This window comes from Spermophilus citellus, assembly GCF_964194105.1.
Source record: "Spermophilus citellus genome assembly, chromosome: 6".
Classification (NCBI taxonomy): Eukaryota; Metazoa; Chordata; class Mammalia; order Rodentia; family Sciuridae; genus Spermophilus; species Spermophilus citellus.
In genome coordinates, this window is record NC_138187.1 from 21212785 (window position 1) to 21230646 (window position 17862).

The 17862-nt window shown below is 42.6% G+C and overlaps 1 protein-coding gene across 6 annotated transcripts; it reads right to left on the reverse strand.

Annotated features, from left to right (window-relative positions):
* Window positions 1-387: 387 nt before the first annotated feature.
* Window positions 388-13962, reverse strand: TMEM219 (transmembrane protein 219). Of its 6 annotated transcripts, none has more exons than XM_081299676.1 (6): window positions 13794-13962; window positions 12426-12624; window positions 12146-12335; window positions 4060-4361; window positions 2171-2340; window positions 388-527 (listed from the first exon to the last, which is right to left on the reverse strand). In XM_081299676.1, the coding sequence occupies exons 2-5, from the start codon at window positions 12588-12590 to the stop codon at window positions 2203-2205; spliced, it is 795 nt and encodes a 264-aa protein (XP_081155802.1). In that variant the 5' UTR covers window positions 12591-12624; window positions 13794-13962; the 3' UTR covers window positions 388-527; window positions 2171-2202. The 6 variants fall into 6 exon arrangements, with proteins under 6 accessions (XP_081155802.1, XP_081155799.1, XP_081155801.1 ...); XM_081299673.1 differs by lacking the exon at window positions 13794-13962 and adding an exon at window positions 13622-13756; XM_081299675.1 differs by lacking the exon at window positions 13794-13962 and adding an exon at window positions 13517-13593.
* Between the last annotated feature and the right edge of the window lie 3900 nt (window positions 13963-17862).

Sequence of the window (17862 nt, forward strand, 5' to 3'; positions counted from 1 at the left end):
GTGGACCGTCCAGAGGTTAGTAAGCATCCAGCCTGGACATGGGTCCCCAAGGGTGAGGAATCTTTGCATATGAATATTGGGTAAATTCTATTGGTCGAATTTTTTAAGGAAACTAAGGCACTGCAGGATTGCATGACTTACTCAAAGTCGCAGTGCGTTTATGTGATGGCATTTCCACTATCTGACCCTCCAAAAAACAGCTGTAATTATCAATTTTATTTCATGGAAGAAAGGCATAAAATGGCAGAGCTAGGATCAAAATCAGGTGTTTTCCAAAGCCAAGTCACAACCTGGAAAGAGTTGTGTATATGTTCTATGCGAACCTGTATCCCAAACTCAGGAGTCAACAGGGAAAAGTCCCTCCAAACCTCCCATGCCTGTTTACTCTAAAATTCCTACCTCAATTCCAATCCCCAATTTAGGCCACACACAAAAAAAAGCCTTTTATTTTCTCCCAAATTCTAGCTCTTCACTTTTTGTAAGGTCTCTTCTGACTCAGAATCAAGGCCCAAGAAGTTGATTCACACCTGGAGAGAAAGGAAAACAAAACAGGACAGGTCAGAGACTCCTTAGGTGGGGTGAGTACAGACTGATGAAGAAGCAGACAGAGTGACAATTAGAGACAGACGGGTATAGACTCAATCCCACTGGGGCAGCCTCAGGACCCTAGCATCTGCCACAGGCCAGAAAGCTCTTCTTTCCCAGTCCAAGCCTGAGAAGGCTCCATCATTTCCTGTCCCAGGTAGGTGTCTGGGGCAGTGAGGGTTGGCCCCAAGCAAAATTTGCAAAATTGATCTTGAACTTCCAGTTCCTCTGGCTGGGTTGTTTCCACTCCTCCTACAGTCATTTCCTAAGGCACAGCAGCAGCTAGAGCTGAGAACAGTTTAAGAGCTGAATGCATAACATATGGCTCTCAAATTAAGAGACTGACCTGACAGGGTGAAGATTTCTTGCAGAAATATTTTTTTCCTTTGATGAGTTGACATGAGAACTAGTTAGCAGATATGTCCTCCACCCCCTGCTATCTTTGTAAATCTAATTCCCTCCAAATATCTTGTTAGTAGAATCAACCTTTTATAAATGCAATGATGAATAAATGGAAGAGCGCATGTAAAATGTGTGTTCCTAGTAAATGGGCATTATTAATTAGATTCTTTTCAGATGTTCTAATCAAATTTACAAAACTTATATTAAACTTGTATTAAAATTTTAGGACGGGAGCTGGGGCTGTAGCTCGGTGGTAGAGCACTTGCCTTGCATGTATGAGGCACTGGGTTCGATCCTCAGCACCACATATAAATAAATAAATAAATATTTTTAAAAAATTTTTAGGACAAGCCAGGAACAGTAGAGCACACCTATAATCCCAGCAGGTTGGGAGGCTGAGGCAGGAGGATCTCTCAAAGCCAGCCTCAACAAAAGCGAGGTGCTAAGTAGCTCAGTGAGATACTGTCTCTAAATAAAATACAAAATAGGGCTGGAGATGTGGCTTAGTGGTTGAATGCCACTGAGCTCAATCCTCAGTAGTGCCCCCCACCAAAAAAAAAAAGAATTTCAGGACAAAAGCAAGGCAAACATCATGCATATCCAGGAGGAATCATAAAAGATGAACCCTCTTAACTCACCATTCTTGCCAAAAATCATGGATATGAACTACAGTCATGGGTAAATCTTAAAATCAGAATGTCACTTGAAAGAAATCAGTTACCAAATAATATGTATGATTCCATCTTCAAAAATAAATAAAACCAAATCTCATGCATAGTTGGAATGCATACTTGGTGATCAGCTATAAAGCAAAATAGTACTTCCTTCTAGGGAGAAGAAGGTCATTACCAGGAAGGAAGGGACCAGAGGATAAGGGCTTCTAGGATACAGGTATTTTAAGAGTAACTACTTTATAATAATTTACCACACTGTACTTTTGAGGTTTTGGGACTTTTCTACAGGAATGTTAACTATTTTGTAATTAAAAAAAAGGAAAAATAATAAAAAGGTTGCATGCTTATGGTATAAATGATTCCCATTCCCTATGAGGATAGATGGAGCTTCTTGAGGACTCACACAGAGCAATATTTATGGATAGATTCCAAGGATCTGTTCTACCCCAGTTACAGTTGCCACCCCCAGCCCTCTCATATTCCCACAGGACTAGAGTAAAGAACCTCACCTGAGAACAAGGCAGGAACTAGGCCAGTGCCCTCAGAGCCGGGTTCTAGACCAGTGGGACTCCCGGCGCGGGTGGAAGCACACAGCAGTGACACAGCAGAGAAGGCCACAGAGAAGCAGCAGGAAGAAGCCCAAGACCAGCAGCCTGGAGCCACACAGAGCCAGCTCTTCCTAGGGGAGGGAGCAAAGTGGGAAGGAGAAATGATGGAGAGGGGACAGTGGGAACTTGTCCCTTTGGAAGACATCTTGACCCCAGCCCAAGAGCTGTGGAGAGAAGCCCCCAAGAGGGGGAGGCCTCTCAGCACCCAGGGAGGGAGCGGTTAGAGGGAAGACATTACTTTGATGCAAGTTAACATTTGTCTTGGATGGTTTACAAACTAATTTCTTGCCTAGCCACCAACCTTAACTCTCAAAATGACTCCTAGAGATAGGAAAATTCACAATTATCTACATTTGAAAGATTGCAAGCAGTGCCAGGTTCTGCTCCGCCCAGGGTCTCTTTAAATGTGACAGCAGAGGGTACTGCAGCCATCTAAACTGTCTCCCTCCATCTCTCAGCCAGTTTCTTCTACCCAGCATTAGTGTGGGCTTCTCTCTCCTTCAGAGCCTTTACTGGCCTTTATGATGCTAGGTGTTGCATCCCAGCCTGGCTTTCACAGCCTCATCAGCCACTGTGGTCTCTCCTGCCTCTTCTAAGTCACCTAAGCCCCTCATTTTGGAGCCCCTCAGAAAACGGACCACTTTTTGATCCCTTGGAACACTGTGCTCCTGTACCTTCCCTCTCTGGAACTCTACTGTATTCTCTGTCCAAACCTTCATTCTTCTTTTTTTTTTTTTTTTTTTTTTTTGATCCTGGGGATTGAACTCAGGGTTGCTTTACCACTGAACTACATCCCCAGCCCTTTTTATTTTTTTTTATTTTGAGACAAGGGCTTGCTAAGTTGCTGAGGCTGGCCTCGAAGTTATGATCCTTTTGCCTCAGCCTCCTGAGTGGTTGTGATTACAGGCCCCCAGCCAAACCTTCATTCTTTTTTTTTTTTATATTTATTTTTTAGTTATCGGCGGGCACAACATCTTTGTTTGTATGTGGTGCTGATGATCGAACCCAGGCCGCACGCATGCCAGGTGAGTGCGCTACTGCTTGAGCCACATCCCCAGCCCCTAAACCTTCATTCTTTAAAGGTCCTGATGGAACACAACACATGGATTGCAATCCTGGCTCTGCTACTTAACTAGTTATGTGGCCTTAGGCAATTCACTCCCTCTCTTTAAACCTGTTTCCTCATCTGTAAAATGGGATAATGACACCTACCTCAAAAGGCTGTTTTAAGATCAAATGAGATAATGAACCTGAAAGCATTCTGTACATTATAAACTTTGTATATTATAAACAACTATACACAATTGTCTTTCGTAAGTGCCACCTTCCCTGGGAAGTGCTCTTAGTAAATGTTCAAGTTAAATTGCTGTATACTTGGTATTTGAATAACACTCTGCTCACATTTCTATGATAGCAATTAGCCCCTTCTGCCTCTTATTACAGCTTCTGAATTCCTCTGAGATAGAGATCATGTTTTATCTTATTAAAGACAACAGTAAATAGTTGTCCTTTATCAAATCTCTATTATGTATGGGGCACTGTGCTGAGCACTTTGCTGTCATTCTCATTCAATCCTTGTTTGATAGAATGAAGATATAGTATATGGTTTTGTTTTACAGATGGGAAGCTCAGACTCAGAGAGGTTCAGATACTTACCTAAGTCACACAGCCTCTAAGGCAGGGTTATAAAGCCTGTACTTTTTCTACTAGGTAAAATAGCCTTCTGAAACCTCAAAGACACAGCAACCCACCATTCTACAAAATCCTGAGGATGGACCTGAGGCACTTACTGAGGTGAGCAGCTTGGTGAGCACAAGGCCCTCGTGGCTCCAGACTCTGACACACTCCTCACCCATCTTAGGACTCAGGGTGGAATTTCCTGCTCCCTCTTCTGAGCAGGATATGGGTGGCTGGCTGGAGGGCAGGATTCCTGGAACAGTGCTAAAATATAGACAGGTTCCTGGAGTCCTCTCTGTGGTCACTCTGGCTGTGATGAGGATCAGCTCTCCCGCAGAAGATCCTGGGAGAGGCACAGGAGAGCAGATGGGGAAAAAGAAGCTATCTTCAGACTTCTGTTTGTTCCTAAAGCTTCCTACAAGACCAGGAGTTTTGGCATTAATCTCATTCAATAAAGTACTCTGTACACAATGCCATTTATATCTTTGAGAAATGAAAATGGCTGCCTATCAATATAAACACAAATTAGCTGAAATTAGTTTAAAATCAACTCAACCATCATACTACTACCTCACGAGATCGTAGTGAGACAGGCAGACCCACACTGCCCGTGTCATTGTGTATAAATTAACCTGTCCTTTTTAAGAGAGCAACTCCCACTAGGTGCCAAAATTCATTAAAAGATTCACACCTGATGGGCACAGTGGCTCATGTTTGTAATCCCAGTGACTCTGGAGACTGAGACAGGAGGATCACAAGTCTGAGGCTGGCCTTAGCGAGACCCTGTCTCAAAATAAAAAAAAATTTTAAAAAGGACTGGGAACGTGTGAGGCCCTGGATTTAATACTCAGCACCACATAATAAATAAATAAAGATTAAAAAAAAGTTTATACTCTATTTTATTTAATCTTTTTTTTTTTTTTTTTGCAGTTGTAGATGGACATTCGAATGCCTTTATTTTATTTGTTTATTCGTATGTGGTGCTGAGGATCGAACCCAGTGCCTCACACATGCTAGGCAAGCACTCTGCCACTCAGTCTCAGCCCCAGCCCCTACTCTATTTTAAATTAGTGGGGAAAGGATAGCCTTTTAAGTAAATGGTTTGGGGAAAATTTCCATGTTGAAAAGAACATAGATTTAGATTGTTATCTCGCACTATAAAATAAATGCAGATATATTAAATAATCGTACAAAACTAAAATAAATTTTAAGCAATTATTAAAAGAAAATACAGACTATTTCCTAATTTTAAGGAAGACCTTCCAACAAAGGACAGAAAATCTAAAATCTTTAGTAAAGGACAAGAACAATATACCCATCTTCATAAGGGCTAAGGACTTCCATACAACAAAAGATAAATTAAAAACAAAAAAATCAAGTTAACAGATTGCCTGAAAACACCTATAATGCACTTAATTAACAGAAAAGTTTACAATCTAATAGAATAAAGATGTACAAATCAAGAAGAAAAAGACAAAAAAATGAGGGGAATGTAAAATGGTATAGCCACTGTGGAAAAATGTATGGTAGTTTCTCAAAAAATGAAATGGGAGGTCGGCTGGGGTTGTGGCTCAGTGGTAGAGTGCTTGCCTAGCATGCACAAGGCACTGGGTTTGATCCTTAGCACCACATAAATGTAAAATAAAGGTATTGTATCCACCTAAAACTAAAAAATAAGTATTTTTTTTAAATGAAACAGAAAATATGATACAAAAAAAAAATGAGCAAAGAATACAAACAGGTAAACCAATGACCTGAAAATGTCCAATAAATCCATTAGAAGAAACTCAACCTCACTAACAATTAGGAGAAAATAAATTAAAAGAATCAGGTAATTCCTTTGCCTATTAAATTAGTAAAAATTAAAAAGATGAATACAGGAATTTTTGAAGATGTGAGGAGGTAGGCACTGTTTAGATTATTATTTATCTGTGTCTATGGCAATTTAAGTGGGCTCAGAATATGTCCATCAAGTGCGGACCACTTTTACATTTGTTTTCTAGACTTCTGTATGTGCTCATCCCACAAGAAAATGAGTTTTATAAAAGCCAGCACGGGGCTGGGGTTGTAGCTCAGTGGTAGTATATTTGCCTTGAATGTATGAGGCACTGGGTTTGATCCTCAGCATCACATAAAAATAAATAAATAAGAATATTGTGTTCATCTAAAAAATCTTTTTAAAAAATTTTAAAAAGCCAGCACATCTGGCTCAGGAGGCTGAGACAGGAGGATAGTGAGTTCAAAGCCAGCCTCAGCACAAGTGAGGCGCTAAGCAACTCAGTGAGACCCTGTCTCTAAATAAAATCCAAAATAGGGCTGGGGATGGGGCTCAGTGGTGTAGTGTCCCTGGGTTTAATCCCTATACCGCCCTCGCCCCCCAAAAAAGCCAGCACCGCATCCACCTGTAATCTCAGCAGCTTGCAGGGCTGAGGCAGGAGGAGCACAAATTCAAAGCCAGCCTCAGCAACTTAGTGAGGCCCAAGCAACTTAGAGAGATCCTTTCTCTAAATAAAATATATAAAAAAGGGCTGCCTCAGAGTTTAAATGCTGTTGGGTTCAATCCCCACTACCAAAAAAAAAAAAAAAAAAAGCAAGGGAGGCATATTCTTTGACTATGTAATTCTACTTATGGAAATGCTAAGGAAAGGATTAAAACAAAAATGCAAAGCATATCAAAATATTTATTGTGATTTTATCAAGAATTGGGAAATAATAGATGTTTACTAAGGAAAGCATTAACAAATGCGGGCCTGATCATTTAATGGATCAATTTATAGTCATTATCACAATGTTGAAGATCATGTAGTATTATGAAAAACCACTTACATGTAAGTGAAAAAAAGACAAACACAAATCAGTATAGACACCATAATTACCACTGAAAAATATATGTATAAAATTTGGTAAAAAACTTTTCCCCTTTCTTTACATCACCCCGATGGAATCAGTCACCAAGTCTTACCAATCCCAGATTTCTAATGTCTCTCTCAACTCACACTCTGGCTTAGCTCAGCTTTTCTCATCACTGCTTTATTGCAGTCACTTCCTAACTGGTCTTCCTGTCAGCTAACAGAGTGTGATCTTTAAAAAATAAATAAATAAAATAAAGTTTTACTGCTTTCCTGGTCAAAATCTTTAAGTATGCCCAATGTGCTGGATAAAGCCCCATTACCTTGGGTTGCACACAAGATCCTCCACGGGATCTTGCCTCTGTCTTCAGACCCATCTCCTACTACTCATTCAACATTCCTTCTCCTGTATATACCAGCCAAACTGAACCTCTGGAAGTTCCTAAACATGCCATGCTGTCCTTATGTTTGCCATTTCCTCTGGCTGAACTGTATGTGACTAAGCATTCCTCAGGCTTTAGCCTAGGCACTGTATCTTTGGGAAAGTCCTTTTTTGCTATCCCTGCTCCATGGGCCCCTCAGTACTCCCTCTGTACCTTACGTTCTGCCTCACATACTGAAAGGTATTTATTTCTATTCGAATCTTTATCCTTGCAAGACTGTAAGCAACTTTAGGGGAGGACCCATGTATTACAGATCTCTGAATTTCCCATGTCTGATATTAGTAAGTGCTCAATAATTGTTACATGGATGATACAATCACAGATGATTCTTCCTACCCCCGTAAAAATCTTTGTTTCTAACCATTATTAAAAGAATAGGGTAGGGCTGGGTTTGTAGCTCAGTGATAGAGCCATTTGCCTAGTATGTGTAAGGCCCTAGTTTCGATCTGCAGCACCACATAAAAATAAGTAAATAAAATAAAGGTATAAAAAAAAGAATAGGGCTTCCTTGCAGAAACAGAAATTAACAAGCTATTCCTAAAATTCATGCGAAAACTCGGGGGATCTGGAATAGCTAAGACAATCTTGAAAAAGAACTGAGTTGAAGGACTCACGTTTCCTGACTTCAAAACTTCCTATGAAGCTACAGAAATCAAAACAGTGTGGCACTAGCATAAGGACAGACATAGATCAGTGGAATACAACAGACTCTCAAAATAAACAATGTATCCATGGTCAATTGGTCAATTTATTTTCTTTTTCTTGGTTCTGGGGATTGGACCCAGGGGCACTTTACCAATAAGCTAGTTAGTTCCAAAGTCCTTTTATTTTATTATTATTTTTTTTTATTTTGAGACAGGGTCTTGCCAAATTGCTGAGGCTGGCCTTGAACTCGGAATCCTCCTGCGTCAGCTTCCCAAATTGCTGGGATTACAGGCCTGCACCACCACAGTGGGCCAACTGATTTTTCAATATGGTGCCAAGACCATTCAGTGGGGGAAAAGAACAATCTTTCCAAAAAATGATGTTATACAATTAAAGATAGACACATGCAAAAAGAATGAAGTTGAGCTTCATACATAAAATGAACTAAAGATGGATCATAGACCTAAACGCAAAAATTAAAAAACTATAGAAGAAAATACAGGGAGCTAGGTGCAGTGGCACTGAAAACACAAAGAACTCTCATACCTCAATAATTAAGACAAATCACCCAATTTAAAATACAGTTAAAGACTCTGAATATATATTTCTTCAAATGATACATATAAATGGCCAAAAGCATATGAAATATCATTATCAATCTTGTTAACCATCAAGAAAATGCAAATCAGAATCACACTGGTTAGGACAACTATAATAAGACAGACAGATAATAACTAAGTATTGGTGAGGTTGTAGAGAAAATGGAAATCTCATAGTGGTGGAAATAGAAAATGCTATAGCTGTGTGGAAAACAGTTGGGAAGTTCCTCAAAAGATTAACCATAGCATTATCTTATGTTCTACTTGTAAGTACACACACACACACACACACACACACACACACGCAGGTAAATACTAGGGATTGAAGCCAAGGGTGCTTTACTACTAAGCTACATCCCCAATTCTTTGTGAGACAGAGTCTCAAATAAGTTGCTGAGGCTGGCTTCAAACCTGCAATCCTACTGCTTTAGTCTCCCAAGTCTCTGGGATTAGAGGCATGCACCACCATGCCCAACTCATGTTTATTTCAAGAGAAATGAGAACATGTCCACACAAAACCTACAGTGTTCATAGCAACATCATTTATATTAACCCAACCTACAAACAACCCAAATGTGAAATGATGAACACATAAATGAAAATGTGGTATATTCATTCAATGTTGTTCAGCATAAAAAGAAATTAAATACTGATACGTGCTATAAAATGGCTGAACTTTAAAAACTTTATTCTAAGTGAAAGAAGCCAGTCACAAAAGACCACATATCATATTAAGTGTCCAGAATAGGCAAATCTACAGAGACAGAAAGTAGATTAGTGGTTGCTCAGGGCTGGGTGATTGGGGTGGGGGGAGAGAAGGAGAATGACTGTTAATGGATGAACAGTCTCTGGTTGATGAAAATGTTCTAAAATGAATTGTGATAATCACACACTAGTGTGAATATATTCAAAGTCATTTTAATGTATACTTTAAGTAGGTGAATTATATGGTATGTGAATCAAATCTCAATAATGCAGTTAAGGGCTGAGGCTGTGGCTCAGGGGTAGAGCACTTGCCTCGCACGTGCGAGACCCTGGGTTCAATCCTCAGCACCACATAAAAAGAAATAAGTGAAATAAAGGTATTGTATCCAACTACAACTAAAAAATAAATAAATAAAGCAGTTAAATGTTTTTTTAAAAGTAGAAAGAATTACCAGGCATGGTGGCACACACCTATAATTCCACGACTTGGGGGAGCTGACGCAGAAGAATCCCAAGTTTGAAGCCAGCCTGGTTTCACCTAGTGAGACCCTGTCTCAAAATTTGAAATAAAAAGGGCTGAGGATGCAGCTCAATGGTAGAGTACCCTGGTGTTCAATCCCCAGTACACACACAAAAAAAAGGCAGAATAGGAAAAACTGCCCCAAGTCTGTAAATATCTGATACATTCCTTATTCTTCTTTTTTTTTTCTCGCTTCCCTCAACAACCTACCACTTCACCCCATCTCAATCTATCATTAGCATTTCCAGCCTCAGCAGCCAATTACAAAACAGCAAAAGGCCACCATGTAACCTTTTGTGAGTTTTGTTAGAGAAGCTGGAAATGGTCAGGTGTGCACGCCTATATCCCAGCTACCTGGGAGGCTGAGGTAAAGGATCACAAGTTTGAGGCCAGCCTCAGCAGTTTAGCAAGGCCTTGTCTCAAAATAGAAAAATGAAATGGGCTGGGGATGTAGCTCAGTGGTAAAGCATCCCTGGGCTCAATTCCTGGTACGAGAGAGAGAGAGAGAGAGAGAGAGAGAGAGAGAGAGAGAGAGAGAGAGAGAGAACTGGAAATGTGGATTCTTTTGTGAAACCTCCTAATTTTTAAATTATGGAAATTAACATAATTCACACACACACAAACACACACACACACACACACTTACACACCTACCAGCCTCTAATCTGCAAATTCTATTCAGCCCGTTCCCTACCCCCAACATTTATTCAATGAGATCCCAAGGACCCATTAATGAGCCTATTCTATTTTTTCTCCAAAGTTCCAAACACATGACAAAGAGGAAGAGGACTCCCTAGGCTCATGGAGATCAGGGAAGGAAAGGCCTGCAGAAGCTGCAGCACTATGGGTCTATTTTCAATGACACAGGTAAAAAAAAAAAAATGTGCTATTCATCATCACTAAAACCCTCCAGTGGTCCTCAGGAAGGGAGCTCCCTCAGGAAGGGGCTCCCTGCTGGGAATGGGAATGTGGACAAGCAACTTCACCAATATCTTTGGGGATGGCTGCAAAAGACATACAAGCTGGAGTGGAGAAAACCCTGGCTTTTGAGCAATTTGTTTCCAACCCCCTTCTCCACCAACTCTCCTGGACTTTATCCCTGCCAGCTCCCTCCGCCCACCATCACCTCTCCCCAGTCTCCTTCAGGGCTGTTCCTCTCCATTCTGATAGGCATAAAACAGATCTTATTCTTATTCTTTGTTCACATACGTGTACACTTGAACATACACAGACACATGTGACTCATAGGAGAATCTTAGAATGAGAGTATTGAAATCTGAAAATTTTACCCTTCTCTCCTCTGTGTCTCTCTCTTTTTTTGGTACTAGGGATTGAACCCAGGGGTGCTTAAACCACTAAGCCACATCCCCAACCTTTTAGTTTTTATTTTGAGACAGAGTCTTGCTAAGTTGTTTAGGGCCTCATTAAGTTGATGAGACTGGCCTTGAACTTGCAATCCTCCTGCCTCAGCCTCCTGAGTTGCTGGGATTATAGGCATGTGCCACCATACCCGGCTTTATCTCCCCATTTTTTTAGATAAGAAAACTGAGATCAGATGTCACCCAGAAATTGATGGCGCCTACTAGACCATTCATCTCATCATTTTCCCCAAAGATTATAAGCTGTTTGGTAAATAATGGTGTCTAATATTATTCTGCACACAGAGCTATGCTAAGCATACAATAGGCACTTAAGATACTAGTTTAATTGAACAGAACATAGTCTCTGATATCCCTGAGGGAAAATGGTGCCTCTAAGAAGAGATGATTATGAGAAAAAACATTTGAGTCAAACCTAGCCCATATTATCACAATTCCAAGGATGGAATCAAAGAACTGCAGAACTGGAAATAGAAAGACAAAACAGAGAAACCACACTGTAAGTCAGATGTGGTGGTGCATGCCTGTAATCCCAGCAGCTTGGGAGGCTGAGGGAGGAGGATTGAAAGTTCAAGACCAGCCTCAGCATCTTAGCAAGGCCTTAAGCAACTCAGTAAGACTCTGTCTCTAAATAAAATTCAAAAAAGGTCTGGGGATATGGCTCAGTAGTTAAGGCCCCTTGGTCCAATCCCCTGTACCAAAAAAGAGAGAGGGAGAACTTACACTGTAGACAGCATGTTCACTATAAGTATTGAGTTCTTTTTTTTTTTTTTTTAAATTTTTTGGTTTTAGTTGTAGATGGACACAATACCTTTATTTTATTTGTTTATTTACTTATTTATTTTTTATGTGATGCCAGAGATTGAACCTAGTGCCTCACACATGCTAGGCAAGCACTCTACCACTGAGCCACAACCCTGGCCCCAGTATCGAGTTCTTAATTTAGTAGGAGTGACTACAGTGCAGAGAAGTTCCCAAGGTCACCAGGTTGGTGAGGTCAGAGGCAGGACCTGGCCCTCAGTGTTCCAATGCTGGGCCCCCAATCCTTCCCAATCTCACCTTTCAATCCTATCTGACTACCCGGAATCTTTGTTTGGAATGTCTGGGTCTTGTTCCTGTCTGGACCATCTCCGAAGTTCAAGGTGGTCAGTAAGCCCACGACGTGAGACCCTGGCCACTTCCCTGTGACTGTCCCATTCATGGGGCACAGGGTCATCTGTCCAAAAGATCTCAAAAAGGACACCCAGTCCTGTGTTCAAAAGGAGGATGGGAGAGAGGTGAGATGAGATCAGCAGCAGGAGCAGGTCTACAGGGGAAGGGTGAGCCGGAGGATACTCACCTGAGGGATGTCAGGGCTGCGCAGGCCAGTCCTGTGGGTAAGGAGGTAGCCACCAAGGCCCAGGCCCGAGAGGCCAAGAAGCAGCAGGATCAAAGTGGCACAAACCAGAGGTGGGTGGTGGACCAGAAAGAGATGCAAGTTGTGCCCTGCCTGGCAGCTGCCCATGGGGAGCAGAGGGGTATGGACCTCTGCGGAGAGCCTGCGGAGGACAATGGGGGAGAACTGGACAAGAGCCCACTGGTCAGGAGGCACTCACCCATTTTATACAAAGGGAAGCTAAAGCTCAGACAAGACAAGGCACTTGCCCTAAACCACACAGCCAATAAATGACAGGACCCAGACAAGAATCCAAGGGTCTTGACTCCAAAAATTCATCTCTCTGTATCACTTAATAAATATCTGCTGAATTTCACTTTTGAAACAATCAAGGCAGAAGTAAAGCAGAGCATTCTATGCTGGAAAAAGGAGAATGAAAGGAAGATTTCTCAGCCAGAGAAAGGGAAAGCCACTGTTCTGGGATAGTGTTTGGTGAAAGAACAGCTCCAGCCAGAGTATTTCACTAGAAGGTCCCACCTTTGGAGCTACTTGGTCTGGTAGCTCTGCTACTCATTAGCTATGTAAAACCAAGTCAGTTAACCTCTGTGAACTTAATCGGAGTTTTAAGAACACCAAATCATAGGATTAAATGTCGCAGACAGGTTATCTGCTTTCACTTGGCCACGCAGGTACTCAACAGATGTCTGTTTCCTTTCTCTGCCATACTGATCTTCAAAAACCAGGTGAGGCAAGGCTAGAATATTTTGAAAGAAACTGAAGCTCTAGGACTTTAACATAGAAGTGGTAAAGCCAGCGTCTGTAACTGGTCTCCTGTCTCCTGCTTCCAAGTAAAGTACTCTGTTCCGAACAAGAAGCACAAGAAGCGACAGCCTCGAGGAGTTAAATGTATGGGGTGGAGGAAGAAGGAGGGAGCCACGGAAATGCAGGTGTCACCAATGCTCAGCTCCTGCCCAGCCACCCATTCAGGCATTTCTGGAAAGGGAAAAACAGGAGGGGGTAGGGCAGAGCCTTGGGGTCAGGGGCTGGTGGGGCACCTGGGCCTCCCCTCCTCCCCAAAGCCCCCTTAGGAAGAATCTCGACACCCGCATCCCTTCCGGATCTGGCGGTGTCGAGTCGGCCCGCCCGCCGCTAGCTCTCACCGCTCGGAGCCGGGCGGAGGCCAGCGCCCCCCGCGACGTCACGCGTGGAGCCGCGAAGGGGCGGGGTCGGCTCCGCGCTTCCCTCCCCCCCCCACTCCCCGCCCATCCCGCCCCCGCAGCGGGGCTCGCATGCGCAGTTGCCCGTCTCGCCTAAGTCAGGGTGGGGGCCTACCAAAAGGAAACCTAACCGAGGGACCAAGGGGCGGGGACAACTCCGCGGGAGACGAGGAAACGCCAGAGAGGCGAGGGAACTACTGGTAGAGCCATCTTAGAACGTCCAGGCCCCTGTCCCGAAAGACCCTGGAGAGTTTCCGCGCAAATCTCGTCGCAGGCATTTTTCTGTTGTTCGTCCTCCACCCGCGCCAATAGCACGGGCCAGCCGCGCCCAGGTTCCGGGGAAGGACTTAGGGTCCGCCCGGTGGGGTGGGGCTCCCGCTTCAGAACTCGGTCCTTCCGGACTGGGAGAGTTAGAGATCCGCTGCTCTGGCACCTTCGGAATTCTTAAAGTCTGCACCTTAAGTATAGCCGCTGGCTTTTAGTGACTCCTAAGTGCCTAGGAGCCTGGAGCCGCCAGGCTGCACGGTAGCGACCTTCTCATTTCACTTCTGAGCACATTTTAGAGATGAGACTCTCTGACCTGAAATAGCATGACACATGGAGCCAGGAACTCTGGGTTCAAGTCCTGATTCTGTCCATGCCCCTTTGGGAATGGACAGCTTGTCACACTGGTTCCATGGAGGCAAAGCGTGGAAAAACATGTGCCCCGTGCCCACTGAGCACACAGCCAGTGGACAAATACTGAGCATTTAACCGATCTTAACCATAGCTTTCTTCAGGCAGATACCACATGGTTTCTGTACCACCAATTGCAAAAGTTTTATGGCGCAAAAACCTTTGCATAGATGGTCAAATGATTTTTGCCAAGGGTACCATAATCATTGAGCGGCAAAAAGTCTTCTGAGGATTGAATCCAGGGGCAGTCCCATACAGAACTACATCTCCAGCTCCATTCATTCATTCATTCATTCATTCATTCATTTTAATTTTTAGACAGTCTCAAATTGTTGCTGAGGCTGAAGTCTCCTAGAACGTATATAATAGGTGCTTTATAAATGTCATTGATTGATTTCATTGAAGTTCCAAGCACAGGAAGTATTTTTATCTCAAAGGAAAAATAAACATGACTGATAGGGAACCTTAGAATATAAGTTTGGGAAATATTCAATAACTGAACAAGCTCAATAATAACCCCCTCCTTTGTTTTTCATATGCTAAGCTAAGGCCCAGAGAGGCTAGAGACTTACCCCAAGTCACTCAATCCAGTTAAGCCTCAACCAGAACTTCAGCCCAAGTTTCCTAATACCAATTTCTTTCCCACAAGATTCTGGTTCACTGGGTGAGGTCCGCAGACGATTTGGTCTAATCCCAGTGGTTCTGGAGGCTGAGGCAGGAGGATCTCAAGTTCAAAGCCAGCCTCAGCAAGTTAGTGAGTCCCTATGTAACTTAGCCAGACCCTGTCTCAAAATAAAAAATAGAAAAACATGCTGGAGTTGTACAGGGAGGTTCCCCAGAGAACTCACCAAATTCTAGTCCCATTACAAAGCTAGGAGCACATCTGCCCATGCTTAACCATTTTTGAAATTTAGTTTAAAAACCCAAACAGTTTATTCAGTTAACAGTTTTTTAAATGCGTGCTATGATCCAGTTACAAAATTAATACCCATCTGGCTAGATCTTTGTCAATTCTTTTATATACTGAGAAGTCTAATTTCAGGGTAAGATAGGCATCAAAGTGCCCAGTATAGTACTGATACACCACAGGAGAGCAGCAAATGTGAATTTCCCTCATTATTCTTGTATTGTGAAGTCATTATGCATACTTGGACAGAGTTTTTGTAAATGATCATAATTGATATTTTTATGTGGCTAAACTAAGTAATTCTGTGGACTAGTAGAGGCAAACTGATTAGAACAAGGAATGGACTTGAGTCCAGAGAATTCTCATCTACTGCCATGAACAAATGGCTGTTTTGTTTGTTTTGTTACTGGAGTTTGAACCCAGGGGCGTTTACCACTGAGTTACATTCCCAGCCTTATTTATTTATTTAAGGTACTAGGGATTGAACTCAGGGGCATTCAATTACTGAACCACATCCCCAGCCCTATTTTGTATTTTATTTAGAGACAGGGTCTCACCATGTTGCTTAGCACCTCACTGTTGCTGAGGCTGGCTTTGAACCTGGGATCCTTCTGCCTCAGACTTCCGAGCCACTGGGACTACAGGAGAGCCCACCTTTTATGTTTATTATGAAACAGAATCTCATTAAGTGGCTTAGGTTCTTGCTAAGTTGCTCAGGCTGACCTCCAACATGTTAACTCCTGCCTCAGCCTCTGGAGTCACTGGAATTACAGGTGTGCCCCATGGCCCTCCCTGTGAACAGATATTTTACAAAGGGAAAAAAGCACGTGCGGCAGGGGGAACAGAAGACATAACGTTAGTTGTACACCTTAACACTCCAATGCTATATCATCCCTTTTGAAGAAATCCACCCTACAGGCCTTCAAGGTGAATGTTACTATGGAAACCTGCTCTCTAGCCTAAATAATTTAATGAAGGTCACACAGATGGTAGGTGACAGAAGTCGGTTTATGAATCAAGCTTGGCACAGCCTAACCTGTGAGAATCAGAAAGCCAGTTGAGAATCACTTAGTCCCTTAAAGGAGATGGAGGGAGGGTTTCTTGATCATTCCATGTTGATAAATTCCTCCCAGAGCTCTGGCCTGCATAAAGCTTTTCCCAGAGATCTGTTTTTTTGGTTTATTTTTTCCTTCTAGGTTATTTGAAGGATTAAAAAAAAAAAAAACCCTTTGAGGGGCTGGGATTGTGGCTCAGTAGAAGGGCACTTGTTTAGCATGTGTGAGGAACTGGGTTTGATTCTTAGCACCACATATAAATAAATAAATAATTTAGAAAAGCCTTGAACTGGGCGTGATGGCACACACCTGTAATCCCAGCGGCTCTGTAAACTGAGGCAGGAAGATCACAAGTTCAAAGCCAGCCTCAGCAATGGTGAGGCACTAAGCAACTCAGTGAGACCCTGTCTCTAAATAGAATACAAAATAGGGCTCGGGATGTGGCTCAGTGGCTGCGTGCCTTTGAGTTCAATCCCTAGTACCTGCCCCCTGCCCCCACCCACCGCCCCCACCCCCCCAAAAAAAAAGCCTTGAAGATCTGATGAAAGCATTTCATCCAGTCATAAACATCTCTTGGCCACCAGGTTCTATGTTGCAAGCTAGGAATACATTGGTGGGCAAAGTATTTCTGATCCCTGGCCTCCTGGAACTATAATCTGACTATAGACTCTCTGAAGAAAAATGCCTGCTCACTTAAACTTCTACTATTTCAATCAGTAGAACCTCAGTCCTTTTGGAGCCCATACTTGAACAAGAACCCATATAGGTATTAAATAGTTACATCTAAGTTTTTTCTTTGCCCTAGTTTTACTTTAGTTTTGTGTTTAATTTCATATAAAAACTGCTTCATATTTATTCATTTCCCCTTTTATACTTTTGTTGTTGTTGTTGTTGTTGTCGTTGTTGTTACCAGGGATTGAACTCAGGGGTACTCAACCTCTGAGCCACATCCCCAGCCCTATTTTGTATTTTATTTAGAGACAGGGTCTCACTGATTTGCTTAGCACCTGGCCATTGCTGGGGTTGGCTTTGAATTCTCAATCCTCCTGCCTCAGCCCCACAAACCGCTGGGATTACAGGCATGTACCACGGTGCCCATCTTGTACTTGGTTTTTATTCTATGTTGTTCATCCATTCAACCAACAAATCCATTCATTAAACAAACATTTAAACACTTGCTAAATGCCAAGCACCTGGATAGGCACTGGAGGAAACCATATTTCCTATCACTGAAGACAGGCTTAATGAAAGAGCCAGATACACAAAGGATTAAGGTAAAATGTCAAATGCCATAACACACAATTAATAACATAATAGAGTGGGGGTGGACATCAGTGCTAGAGCACTTGCCTAGCATACAAGAGGCCCTGGGCTTAATCTCCAGCACTGGAAGCCAGGCACAGTGGCACACACCTGTAATCCTAGTGACTCAGGAGGCTGAGGAAGGAGGGGATCACAAGTTTGAGGCCAGCATGGGCAATTTAATGTGACCCAGAATTGAAATAAAATTAAACAGGACCGGGGATGTAGTTCACCCCAAAGTTCAA

What these genes read in the sequence shown, in the direction of transcription:
- TMEM219 (XM_081299676.1), bottom strand. Translation starts at nt 12,590, where the DNA reads ATGGGCAGCTGCCAGGCAGGGCACAACTTGCATCTCTTTCTGGTCCAC. An exon ending in GCAGCCCTGACATCCCTCAG is followed by an intron (nt 12,336 to 12,425) that starts GTGAGTATCCTC and finishes TTTTGAACACAG; the next exon opens with GACTGGGTGTCCTTTTTGAG. An exon ending in TCACCAAGCTGCTCACCTCA is followed by an intron (nt 2,341 to 4,059) that starts GTAAGTGCCTCA and finishes TCCCTCCCCTAG; the next exon opens with GAAGAGCTGGCTCTGTGTGG.